The sequence below is a fragment of the Pocillopora damicornis genome, chromosome 3 (assembly GCF_964200805.1).
Source record: "Pocillopora damicornis chromosome 3, jaPocDami1.2, whole genome shotgun sequence".
In the NCBI taxonomy this organism is placed as follows: domain Eukaryota; kingdom Metazoa; phylum Cnidaria; class Anthozoa; order Scleractinia; family Pocilloporidae; genus Pocillopora; species Pocillopora damicornis.
Window position 1 is genome coordinate 31,315,166 of NC_142672.1, and position 13,027 is coordinate 31,328,192.

The following is a 13,027-nucleotide window of genomic DNA, read 5'->3' on the forward strand; positions in this document are numbered from 1 at the left end:
ACGCTCATAGACATGCATCGAACACGTACGCACAGCTACTCTATTTCTTCTCTGTTTCAACCAAAAATGGTTTTTAGCGACCTCGGTGAGACCTTGATTGAGATACGTATGTCGCTGGCTTATTAATACACGGTACAAATGCGTTCGCATGTTATTTCCTTCCATCAGGATTTCCATCCCTATTAATTCATTACAGTGTATTTTGTTATGCTTCGTTACACATCATGCGTGCAGGAATATTCTGTACGTAAATTTCAGAAGGTTTTTTTTTTTTTTTTTAACTATATTTGTTTCTTTTTGTGACGATATAACTGTCTTTTCATGTAAAACTTCAGGGAGAGTGCAGAGTTTAAGATATCTATTGGTACATGTTGTGAAACACTTAAGAGCTGACAACGTTTATCATCGTGTATTGTGTCATTAGCTTTAATTTCAATTGTCCCAGGGCATTTAATTCTTTAAGGCCTGTTCCAAACGTCGTGCTACTGCCGTGCCGAACTCAAATGAATTTGGCTCGGCAGTGGCACGACGATAGCACGGCAGCGGTTTCAAACGTCGAACCTAATGCAGTCGCGCCAAATTCAAAAGACAAAACAAACCATCCATCCAGCGGTATCGCCCCATCCAAAATGGCGGAGGGAAACCTTAACGAAGAGCGCGAGAAGTTTGTTTTGTTTAAGACAATTTTAAATGCCAGAAGACAACGCAGGCGAATGCAACAGTCCATATTGAATACTGTTATTGCAAGGAGTGGATTACTTTTGAAAGTTTTTTCATTTATTCTTCTTCTGGTTTCCCTTGACGAGAGCCAGCAAGTTACTGTATTACGATCGTGCAGGCGTTTCCAAACCCTAACCCTAACCCTAACCCTAAGCAATTTATTGTCACCGTCGGATTCCTCTTCTCTCAAGCTTTCGGGCAAAACGGGTAGATTTGTCTTTTTTTATTAGTGCGCATGCGTAATAGTATGCAAATAATGCAAAATCCGTTAAATTAATTTATGAATTGAGTTCGGCGCGACAGTAGCACAACGTTTGAAACCAAGTCGTGCTACTGCCGTGCGGTACGGCAAGGCCTGCCGCGCTAAGTAGTCGTGCCGAACCTAATTCAGCCGTGCCGCGCTTAATGGTTTCAAACGGCGTGCTACTGCCGTGCTTAAATCGAAATTACTATTTCATTTGAGTTCGGCACGGCAGTAGCACGACGTTTGGAACAGGCCTAAGAAGGCTGAGGAGTGGTATAATTTTTCTTACTTTTACTACAAAGGCTCGCAAATCATACCTGTGAAAAGAAAAACTTCATTACTCATGTTTTTTTTTAAATTTGCTAGCCAGCCCTGTGAATCTCGATGTCGGGAGAGACTGGAGACTATTCTGGATGAACTATTTCAAGCTTTGCGAAATCCTGCATTGCTTTATTACGTGCGCTTTGTGGAGTTCGTGGTTGCATATTTTTGCAGAAACAATGGAAAATTCGGGTAAGGAGGACTCTGGCAATTAGGATTTTTAAAGGAAAAGTGAAACATTATTTTCATTCGTTCGAAACTGTACTAAAAGCTTTAAATCAAGTTTTCAATGTCTGCATGACGAGTGCTTCCATGATAAAATGTGAATCTTTCTTGTTCTAAAACTTGTTAATCAGTTTCATTCAACTTGCGTAACGGTTCTTTTTGCAGAATCCACTCCGTTGGCAAATCATGATGTTTTAATAACGGTCTACCCTTTTAGCTTTAGTCCCTACCTATTATCATTATCAATGTGTACACAAGAACTAAGCCGATTTTAGCAAAAGGAGCATACTGTGGTATTTATATGAAGATATAAAAGATGTTTTTACCTTTTAGGTTCTTGCGTTACTTTGTAGCAAGACAACAAGCTATAGGCGAATACAAGTTATTTCATCGGGGATTTCCCTTCTAGGACCGTCACAATGGTTGATATTATGCATGCAAATCATTTCTAGCGAAACAATGGATATTTAGCCAATCTTAATGCAATTGCAACACATAAGTGATTTGGCAAAGTATTCATTCCCCTCAACTCTTCACAAAGAGCTTCAACTGAATCGCGCGTGGCCATATTGTCTCGGAATGTTGGTTTTTTAGAAACTGGCCATATATGCATTGTCAAGAGGGATTTACTTATTCTGTAACTCACTGGACCCAGTTAAGGTGTCAAAGAGGTCTTGCTGCTTCTAACAAAGAATCATGTCAATGAAATTTTGGGACATCTAAGAAGGAGTATGCACTCGCTTATACAATCAACCCCTGCATTAATAAGGCTGGGATGGGTTTTCATGCCGGAGGAGATTCATACCACACCATTCATTTGCATAAAGTCAGACGCAGAAACTGTCAAAAGATAAATGTAGTTGTTACATCATCGGTAATTATTGATGTAGAGATGTTTCTAGATGGGTTCTGTTTTCTCTTCCACTCAAGCTCGCTCTAAAACTATCATTGCCAATTTAAAAAAAACATAATCACCGAATGAAACACTGTAAAGGCAGTATTTCTTGAGCGACGATGACGAGCTTTTTACTCCATCATCGGAAATCTTTTACATTGAGTAGCCGTTTGAAGGCTCTTTGAAGTTTTAATAACAACAATTCATAAGTTGGCTCTGAAGATAACGGTTTGGCCGTTTCAATTTTAAGATCATTTCGTTTTATCCACTCCTCCTTTCAGATATACCTTTTAATTGACTTCATAAATCAACGGTTATTTTGTTATATTACTTGGAGATCAGTTGATCAAGCGATGCGAAAAATGTCCAATAAGACGATGCGAAAGTAATGCATAAAATGTCTAATTAAGCGTCAGGAGTAAAACCGCAGTGACCACTATTCGATCGCATACCATGTTGAAAACAGCCAAGAAATCAGCATGAAGCAGATGTTCAATGTAGTACATGGTATGACAAAATATTCCGTTAATTTTTGCGATGAAAAGGGTAGAGCTTATTATTTTACTTTATTTTTATCTCTTCACCGTTCGTCCCGAAAAAATATTCTCCGAGTTAACAAACAGATTCTATTTTGCCATGGGTCTGTTCTGCTCAGTTATGCACGCATTCTGATTGATTCTCACTTATGATCTCTTGGAGGACAGACGTATAGATGACGTCATCATTAAAACTTTTTTTAATTCTTTATTATATAATGTGTGCCACTTTTTTGTTCTTATCACATTTTGACGTCCTCTGTGATCTACTATTGAACAGACGCACGGCAACTTAGAATCTATTTGTTAAATAAATCACAGATGACGCCATAATGGCGGTAAGAACAGAAAGTGGCACACGAGGCGCAGCCAATTTAGTCACTGATATTCTTGCACAACTTTGAACTACTCTTCGATCTATTACTGTAAAGACCCACAACAACATGGAATATAATTTTTTATGATAAAAAAGCCAAATGTTGTTGCTGCAGACCCACGCAATACGGAATCTAGGCTGCCAGGCATTTAACCGCAGCGTAAAAGTTACACAGCCATCGTTAATTATGTACCAATGAGGCTTTCTGGAAGTCCTTTCAGATAAATTTGCAATACAAAGACAATGGCCTTTCCCAGCCTTGATATGAACGATGAAAAAAAAACAAAAAAACAAAGACTCAACGCATTTCACAATTGAACATTTTTAATATCAAGAATAACTACGGAAATTAAAAGCCCTTACCAACAAAAATTAAGTTATACATAAACAAGTAAATACGAGTATTTATAACTGCGATAAATTTACATGATAAAGAATGCGAGATTGATTTAAAGAAATACTTTAACACGGATAGAGTCGGATTGCACGTTCGGAGTTGGCTTTTAGTTCTCTGATGAATAGGACCTCGTGCACCAGGCAATCGAATTTATTTTTACATTTCTTTAGTACATCGAAGGGCCTCATTGGGTCTTCAGGGACCTGGCTATGTTTGTCCTGGTATTGTTTATATAGAGAAAATAACCGTTGTTTACGTACGTGTGTCCGCGCGAATAGCCCACATAACCTGCATCACACAAGTCACATTGAAAACGATAAACAACCAGTTGTTGGTTTACTGTTTGTGGCTTTTTCTTTCCTACTTTTAGGTCTTGGTTGACTTTACGGCTAAAGAACACGGGTTGAACAGTTGTCTGTACTTTTAGGCTGAGGTCCTTGAGTTGTTTCTTGACCTCGGCTTTAAAGTAAAAACAACTGTGAGATGTTATCCGTCAGAGAACTAAAACCAAATTTGTACGTGCAATCCCACTCAATCCGTGTTAAAGCTATTCTGTAATGTAATCTCACATTCTTTATCATGTAAGTTTATTGCAGTTTTTAGTGCTCGCAGAATCAATTATCCTAATATTTACTTGACAATGGTGTCATGACGATTTCGAAACGTCGGTTCATATCGCTAATTTTTACGTGTTTATGTATTAATTATAAGCTACGAGTAGATTATCTGGCGATATACTGATGCTTCCTCTTATTCAGCTGATGCTTCGTCTTCTTCCTCAGTTGACGCTTCGTCTTCTTCCTCAATTGACGCTTCGTCTTCTTCCTCAGCTGACGCTTCGTCTTCTTCCTCAATTGACGCTTCGTCTTCTTCCTCAGCTGACGCTTCGTCTTCTTCCTCGATTGCCGCTTCGTCTTCTTCCTCGATTGATGCTTCGTCTTCTTCCTCAGCTGATACCTCATCTTCTTCTTCTCCCTTTTCTTGTTGCCCTAATAATAGTGTCATTACAGCTGAGTAGCTAAACACATTTTTATGGCTTGATTAAAAGCTTTTTTTCTCTATTACTTGCCCCTCTTTTAATTTTAAAGGGTTGAGTGTAAAAAAACTATTGGGGAAGAGGAAATGGGAAGTGCTCATGAAGCCTTGCATTTTCGCTCTCTTTGACCATTTTCCCACCGGCTTATCATTAAAGTGCTTTCCTATATCTTTCATAATTACTACTGAAAAAAATTGGATCGGCATGAAAAGAGAAAAGAGGGCTGTCTCAGTAAAAAGCTTTTTAACTTTTAATGAAGTCAATCCTCCTGATGGACGACCTCATCTTGCTCAATACGATGACAAAAAGCTTAAATACAATTTTAGCTGTTCAAATCAAAACTGAAATTGAAACTAAACTCAAACTGGACTCACTCTTTTCCTTTTCCTCTTCTTCGCCAGATCCTTTTACTGCTCCTTCATCTTCTGCTTCTTTCAATCCAGTGTAGTCTGCTACTTCTTCCATTTCTGAGTCGTCGTCTACTTCTTTTTCCATTTCGGGGTCTCCTAATTCCTCTTCGTCTTGTTGTTGTTGTTCTTCTTTGAGATCATCCTGTGAAGCCGAATGTGCCGGCTGAATATGATCTAGAGACCAAGATAGTCTATCGTCAGGATTGAAACATGATTTGGACCTCGCTTCAGGCGGGTGGTTAAACTAAAGACCTGTTTTGCATTGGAAATCCTCTCATATCATTTTGGTGAAAATTAATAGAGTTGAGTCTTCTGTCCAATTCCTTTCACAATTAGGAGGAAGTTTCGTGATAATGAATCTACTCCTGTATGCCTAGATAAATTTTTACCATTTTGCTGTCTTGTAAGCGAGTCCAACTGGAGTTCTAACTGAGAGAGCTCATGATAAAGTCGGGCTTGGTCCCTCTCGAATTCACGAAGTTTTTGATCAGGTCGGCCTTGGTCGCTCATCCTTTGGTATTCATTGTGATTCTCACTGTCGATCCGCCCATTAGGTGGGCCTAAAAAAATAAAAACTCAGTTTAATTCAGTTTGGCAGCTATGACTTTTGCATTAAGTATCAACTCTTAATTTGGCCATGTCATTATTCAATGTTATTTTTCCAATTCGGGTTTTGAATAATTATTTATGACCTGTACTCTTTAAAGAGCAGTTTAGCCCTAAGACACAGCAACAGATTATGAAATGTTTATTAGTGAATCCATTGTGTTTTGTTTCTCGAGGTTTACATACCATATGGTTTTGCGGTTGTTAAATCAAATACAGCAAAGAACACCACCTTGAATAGAAAATGAAGAACACGGTTTGTAAAATTGACGGAAAGAGTTAATGAATAGTCTAACTGATTTTTAAAGATTCATTTATTTTGCAAACAAACCTTGCATGTAGCCAGAAACGCTATAAATGGTTACGCGTAATGACCTATTGAACCCATGAAGCCGCGACCACATGAATAAAAAAAATAAGCCAACCTTGCGTTCTTGATCAAAATGATATTTTCCAACATATTTCTATAAAATACATGGAAGACTTACCACAGATATTACAGTCCAGGATGTCATTCCGAGAAGTTCACGCAACTATAGACTTGACTACGGAAAAAGAAGATATCATGTTATTATGAGTAAATCAATAAGATTAACGAGTACACATTCGAAGACTTAGGTATTTTGTTCAATCTTTGTTCACGCACAAAAGAATCATGTAATAAAATGGTTTATTACAGTCTTTGTTTTTCCTAGCCGTAATCAATCACACGCAACGAGCGCTCACGCACAATTTCTTTCTTCATGCGTTATCAATCAAGAAAAATGAGTAGAGATTCTAGAACTTGAGTATTTTGGTCAATTCTTGTTCACTCACGAAAGAAGCACGTGATAAAATGGATAAATACAGTCTACATCTTTGTTTATCCTAGCCGGCTGTTTTCTTGGTTAGTTTTCTTGAATAATTCCACAATACTCAAGCGAACGCAATGAGTACTCACGCACAATTTCTTCATTTTTGTCTGTGTCAATCCAAATAATTATTTCAGTGTCTTGGCTGAGGCACTGATAAAGATAAGTTTTCCTCCGGGTTGGTAAGACTCCGAAAAGACAAATCAGCATGATGTTTCCTTGTTAAGCATCACGAAATCAATGTGATGTTTGGAATTCATCCATATTTCAGAAAATAATCCCCTTAGGATATGTGCATATGTTTTTTTAATATTTAATTTTTTTTCGAGTTAAGTTTTTAGAAGCTTGCAGAATACTTGGAAGCGCTGACATATGTCGATTAGCTTTCAATTGCCTTGAAGAAAATCTTTCTCCCTAAAAAAAGGCAAGGAATATTGATTCATATATTTCTTCTAGAACAACAGCTTGAAGAATCTGTGGATAGAAATAAAACTACAGCAGAGCTTTCTAAACGTGTTTTGCGCATATCTGCTAAGCAGCCTGATGAATTTCGTTGCTGGGATCATCGGATGGAACGTAGTTGATTCGATCTAGAGAAATCATTTCAAGTATTGTGAACTCTCGCGTCCAAATTCCATATACTTCTAAAAATTCTCATGTACCATGATAAACTTATCTTTTTTTAGCGCATTAAAATATTCTTTTAACGAATAACAATGACACAGATGATTTCATGGTGAGTTGGATTTGAATGGAATTTAAATCTTCAACTCCATAAAAGAGTAAACCGGTCACTGATTTTATGGAGCCTTAAGGCGTAGTTATTGCATCGTAAAAATTTTAAACTTAAACATTTAGCTGTGGTCCTTAAAAATATGTCCTATCCCTGATTATTCTCTTTGAATTCTAGATTTTACATTTTCCTGTTTGGTGTTGTTATGATCGAAATCTACTTTTAAAGGTCCTCATTTATTCTAATGACAAAGGTCAGAAGCGCACAAAAAGTCAAAATTTGGTGACGTACGTTGCTCCTTGTCTAACGACTGTTTCCTAGACGCAACCTTCGCACTTTATAAATTAGCTATTACCATGGTTCAAACAGTTGATTTCCTTTGCATGAAATACCAGCTGTTGGTTTTTAAATGTTCATGAAATCCTTCTTCACACTCATTGCCGGCGATTTGAGCGTAATACATGTGAAATCAATGATGCAGAAGGCATTTAAATTACGCAAATGTTTAATGAAACACGATTTAGTTGCTTAACTTGATTAACTTTAAGACTGGAAAAAAACGAAATCGCGTAATTTTGCAGTTGGTCAAACTGATTGATTTCGTGGACAATTTGATCAAATCTAGCGACGTCGGACATTGTTCTGTTATTCAAAACAATCACTCTACTATGTTCCTAGCAGTCCGTCGCCGCCGTCGCCGCGAGTCAAAAGATGTTTTAAAATACGTTATTTCAGTTATAATCGCAAGAGCTCATATAAGCTTCAGCGATATAGAGCTCATATGTCACTTACCTCCCCTGATGTCGAACAACAAGTTGAGTAACAAGGCAGTGAATGATTGAATCGTGATTGAATTATTTTTAAAGATACCCCTTATTCCGGCTTGATCTGATTTGATTGGCTGCGGTTTTAGAAATAATGTTATTGTTAGATAACAGCTATTATGATAACCTCTACTTACTACACGTGCTGTGATTGGTCAATTAAGCAAGCCGGAGAATCTAAACCTGCCTTTATCGCCAGGCTATCAATTGAGTTATTGCCGATTTCTCCTATAAATTTGACTGGTTTTTTTTTCACCTCAAAATGTGTTTAAAACTCGATTACAAGTATATTAACGTTTTCAAATTGACTCTTTTTGCTCTCCATGTGTTTCATAGATATGATATCTTATAACCCTGTTCTTCTCGGTCGTTACTGTAGGCTACGAATTCGACTTAATTATAATTTATTCCCGTAGCGCTTGTACTTGCTCGTAAGTCGAAGGGAAAAAGCTCGTTCCGTGTAACTCTTAGAACGAATCGGGAACTTGGTTTGTATGGGGTACTTATCAAAAGAAAATGTGGTTGACCGCTCGGCCAATTGTTACAGGCGAATGAATCATCGTTGGAATAAATTTATCCGTCACAAAATTTCCCATAGTCTTTCAAATTGACCAAAACAACAGACCTGATTCTTGCAACTGGAAGGGGATTTAATTCAAGAGGGAAAGGGGAGCTGTGGGTGGGAGAACCTTTTGCTTTCAAGGAACTGGAAAGCTAGACGACCGTCCGTAGCATTTAGAAGATAAATTTTGAGGTCTTACAGAATGAAATGCCGATCAACTTATAAATAGTCATTTATTGCTGCATAATACATCTGTCTGAAGCTAATTCATTATTCCTCACAGTCATCCAGCTGGAATCTTCAGTTCGATTCTGACTGTGGTCTACTTGGAGAGTCTTTGGTGCAGTTTATCAGTTTAATACAAGATTGGATTCACAAACGAGTTGGTAAAGAACAGCAACTCACAAATGTATCTTAAGCGCAATAGGGCTTCGTCAGATAATATGCGAGTCATTTGTTCCTCCAAGAAAGCGAAAAATACATACGAAGTCCATACACAGAGAGCGACTAGTGTGATAACGCAGAGTTTTTATAGCGAGTTTTCGTTCTTTTCCAGATTGTCCGCGGTAATCATGACGAGGTTGCTCGGATTGTTGCGAATATTCCGCAGTGGCTACAACACAGAATAAAAAGTAAATAGAAGCACCTTACGCCGCGAAGAACCAAATGTTTAGCCCTAATAGGTCATATTATATGAAAAAAATAGTGAACAAAGTAAAGATAGGCGACACGACCCAAATGCTTGCGGCCCAAATTTTTTAAAACAATCCAGACATGGACCTATGCCCCATTGGATTTCTGGTAGCGTGCATTCTCTCCACAGATGTTGAGGCCAAAATCCGAGCGAGCTACCACAGAACGTTAAGTTTATTCCATATGCAGAAATTAATTTAACAGAAGTTTTTTTCACATCCCAAAGGTCATACGAATTTCCTCGAAGGAGGACTGATGCTGGTATCACAAGTGCGATAGGTTGGTAAGTAGATATGTACTATGCTGACGGACTTGGCGGTCTGGACTGAAGATGATAATAGCGAACATGTTAAGGGGAATGACAACAGCTGCCTCAACGAAGAACAGTGTGTAGCACGCATAACCACCTTATTCACGATTGGATTACCATTTTAAATATAGCGGCAAATTGTAGATTTCCAGTTTAATCTAAAGTCTTAAGTCAGAATTAAAGCTTGCTAAGTTGAAGAGCCAGTATTTCGAAAATTTGCTGGATGACCTACACTCATTTTTTGTGTAAAAATATAATTTATTATTACGCTTTTGTTAAGATGATTTTATTAATAAAATAATCTAGAAGATATCTTTCTACTACTTGTAACAGCATTTCCTTAACTAACTCAACTTCTTATGGAAAGTTTTTTCAAAATGTAATGAGATTTTAGAAATTTTACAACAATACAAGGTCCCCATCTTGGTTTTTCGAGCCTCCGTAAGTGAACCCAACATTGCTATTTTTAAAAACCAAGTAAGTAGGCGCAGATAACTACAGGGATCATAACCACTCATTATAACTGTACTGGAGGGAGAATCTCTGAAATGATTTGCGTTCGTCCATAAACCGTCTGTTTTCGTGCCCTGGTCTCGTATTATTTTTATTACAGAAGAAATCTGCAAACAGCGCCTCAAAAGTTCGGCATAGTACATGCTAGATTGAGTTAGTAGGTGAGCTAGTAAGTTAGTCAGTCAGTGAATAAGAAAGTACGTAAGTGAGCTGTTAGCTTCTTGCTTGTTTCTCTCACTTGTGGGAAACTTACTGTTGTAAGTCGCGTGACGAGTAGCAAAACCAGTTTCCACCAGTTGAGGCTTTTGTAAGTTTTGCTTGAAAATACCCGCCAAGACCGTAATAAAACAGTGCCCATTACCGTGTACGCATTTCTCAATAAATCCTCCTTGTTCTTATACTGGACTTAATAGGTTGTTAACTGAACAGAACTTAAGAATCTAATGTTAACAAGTAGAAATAATAGTGAGAAAGAATTACATAGAGCAGTTAAAGAGGGAAGGATCGTTAGAACGAAGACGAAGGACTAACGCTCGAAATGTCAGCATTGAAACTCTTTACGGTGGCCTATTTTACGCGTTATAAACTCAGTTGATAATATTAAATTACCAAGTTATACTCTCCCACCGACGCAACACAACAGTTTCGTTACAAACTTACCCCCTTCTATCGTAATGTTACTTTATTAGCTGTTGATATTGACAGGGCACTAACTTTTTTGTGATCATATAAGTAATATGTAAAAAAGACGACCAGCGTATGGGGGTAATTAGAAGATTAAGGAATTTGATACCCACAAGTGCCAAGTTGCAACTTTACAAAGCTGCTATCCTCTCTTTAAAAGTCTACGTCTTTCTTTCATTACCGGTATCATAACGAACGTAGTGTTTAGAACTATAAAAGGATTCATACATCTTTGTAAAAATGGCCTATTGTTCAATTTCCAGCGTGGAAATGGAACAAGAAATTACCAAAACGGAAAATAAATTACCAAAACGGCTGGCTAACCACTAATTGCGCTTTAATGGACTTGCATGATCAGCCAATCTAGTTACGTCGAAAATAGGAACGCACTAGATAACAAGATACATTTCGTGTTTTGGTTCGAGGTAAGAGCAAAAATACGAGTGAGGGATCAGCAGGCTTCAGATGTTTGTAAGAAACTGATAGGCAAGCTACTCTCAACAAAAATTGCAAAACTGCGTACTGTGACTGTGCAACTCTTAGTTTGTACATATACGCCATAATGGGATATCACAGTTAATCTTTATAGGATTTTGTACGATAGAATTTTGTTAATTTCGGATCGTTTTATTCTAATCACCTATTTTAGTTTTGTATCAGTCCTTAGATAGGTGTCCCAATTTGGTGGGTAACCGCTATTGACACAGAAATAGAGTTGTTGTCACAACAAAATGAAGGCAAGAGAACTCGTTGAATTACACACTCCAACTGAAGAGCGACTTAAAACACAATTTGCGCACGGATCAGATGCAGTGGGAAACGCAAAAATGTTTAACATGTATAGTTTAGCCGGTGAAAGAGCTACCATGCGTGCTTTGGCACTACAACTGATAACGAGTTGCAGGTAAGCTGAGCCGTAATTGAAGATAACGGATAGTGGGTAAAAAGTTTCATAGCCGTCCTTATACATTTACCGGTAGAGTTACGTGAAAACATGGCAACGTCAGGCACGAAGAAACGTTTTCCCCACTATGCCAGGACGCCTGAATGAGAGGTAGTCTGTCGTCGCTTTTCAATCTGTTAGCAAGGGTCGTTATGAGGGTGGATTGGGGGAAAATGGAAACAACTATTGTCAAAGAGCTTTTGAATAGCCTTTGCCACGTTTTAAGCAAATAACAATTATTGTACCTTTTCACTTTCTTTTTTTTGAGTCTTTTGACTTTTTTTATTATCTTTGTCACACCTGAAATAAGAAAAAAATGATTTAGGATATTGTAGGTAAATCTTATAACCCTCCTCAAAGTTGTCTCACACTAGGCAAGTCGAAGGTTGATATGATTGTGTTCCGAGAATAGGAGGTAATCTGCCGTCGCTTTTCAATCTGGAACCTATATATAATTATGTAATGTTGGCAGAGTTCGTTACAAAGGTGGATGGGGAAAATGGAAACAGATATTATCGAAGAGCTTTTGAGGAACCTTTCTCAGTACGTTACGAGTTGAAAACAATTATTGTACCGTAATCCTTACATTCTGTGTTTTTCCTGATGATTTTCCTTCCGGCTTAAATGTTACTGAATCTGTTGAAATAGGTCAAACATGATTTAGATATATGACAGGAAAATCTTATCACCTTTTTCAAGGTTATCGATAAGTTGAAGATTGATATGATCATTTATTGTTTTTTTAGAGGGCACGGTAACGAATCTTGCAATCTGATTGGTTCTTTACCCGGTCAGTATTTTCCTATCTCTGCCCACGGGCCAAGGTAACGCTTTCGTGAGTCGCCGAGTACATCCCAACTTTCGTTGTCATTTTTCATAAATATACCTCGTTTTCCGGCTGGGCAGTATTTTTAAGCAAACACGTCGGTCACTACCTCAAGCCGATAAATAACTTATGAATCCTCTCTTTTCTCTCTATCAAATCACTTTGGTTGACAGAAAAATATTGGTTTCAGAATGAATTTGTATAAACAATAGTGTCATTACGTTGGTTGACAAGCGGCCTAAAAACCTTCTGCAATTAATTTTAATCGTTCCCAAAAAGTACCCAGAAAGTTGGAACGTGAGGTATTTGGTTACAGGTAAAC

The 13,027-nt window shown here is 37.7% G+C and overlaps 1 protein-coding gene and 1 pseudogene across 4 annotated transcripts; both read right to left on the reverse strand.

Moving 5' to 3' along the window:
• Positions 1-3,623: 3,623 nt before the first annotated feature.
• On the reverse strand, positions 3,624-8,270 carry LOC149049371 (uncharacterized). 4 transcript variants are annotated; one of them, XM_089200759.1, is made up of 6 exons: positions 8,143-8,270; positions 6,255-6,311; positions 5,953-5,998; positions 5,550-5,720; positions 5,125-5,334; positions 3,624-4,703 (listed from the first exon to the last, which is right to left on the reverse strand). In XM_089200759.1, the coding sequence occupies exons 2-6, from the start codon at positions 6,279-6,281 to the stop codon at positions 4,465-4,467; spliced, it is 693 nt and encodes a 230-aa protein (XP_089056885.1). In that variant the 5' UTR covers positions 6,282-6,311; positions 8,143-8,270; the 3' UTR covers positions 3,624-4,464. The 4 variants fall into 4 exon arrangements, with proteins under 4 accessions (XP_089056885.1, XP_089056886.1, XP_089056887.1 ...); XM_089200760.1 differs by having other exon boundaries at positions 6,255-6,314; positions 8,143-8,227; XM_089200761.1 differs by lacking the exon at positions 8,143-8,270 and adding an exon at positions 6,707-6,864.
• A 685-nt stretch (positions 8,271-8,955) lies between these two features.
• Positions 8,956-11,166, reverse strand: LOC149049372 (uncharacterized; annotated as a pseudogene).
• Between the last annotated feature and the right edge of the window lie 1,861 nt (positions 11,167-13,027).

What these genes read in the sequence shown, in the direction of transcription:
- LOC149049371 (XM_089200759.1), bottom strand. Translation starts at nt 6,281, where the DNA reads ATGACATCCTGGACTGTAATATCTGTG. An exon ending in CCTGGACTGTAATATCTGTG is followed by an intron (nt 5,999 to 6,254) that starts GTAAGTCTTCCA and finishes TTTCTATTCAAG; the next exon opens with GTGGTGTTCTTTGCTGTATT. An exon ending in AACAACCGCAAAACCATATG is followed by an intron (nt 5,721 to 5,952) that starts GTATGTAAACCT and finishes TTATTTTTTTAG; the next exon opens with GCCCACCTAATGGGCGGATC.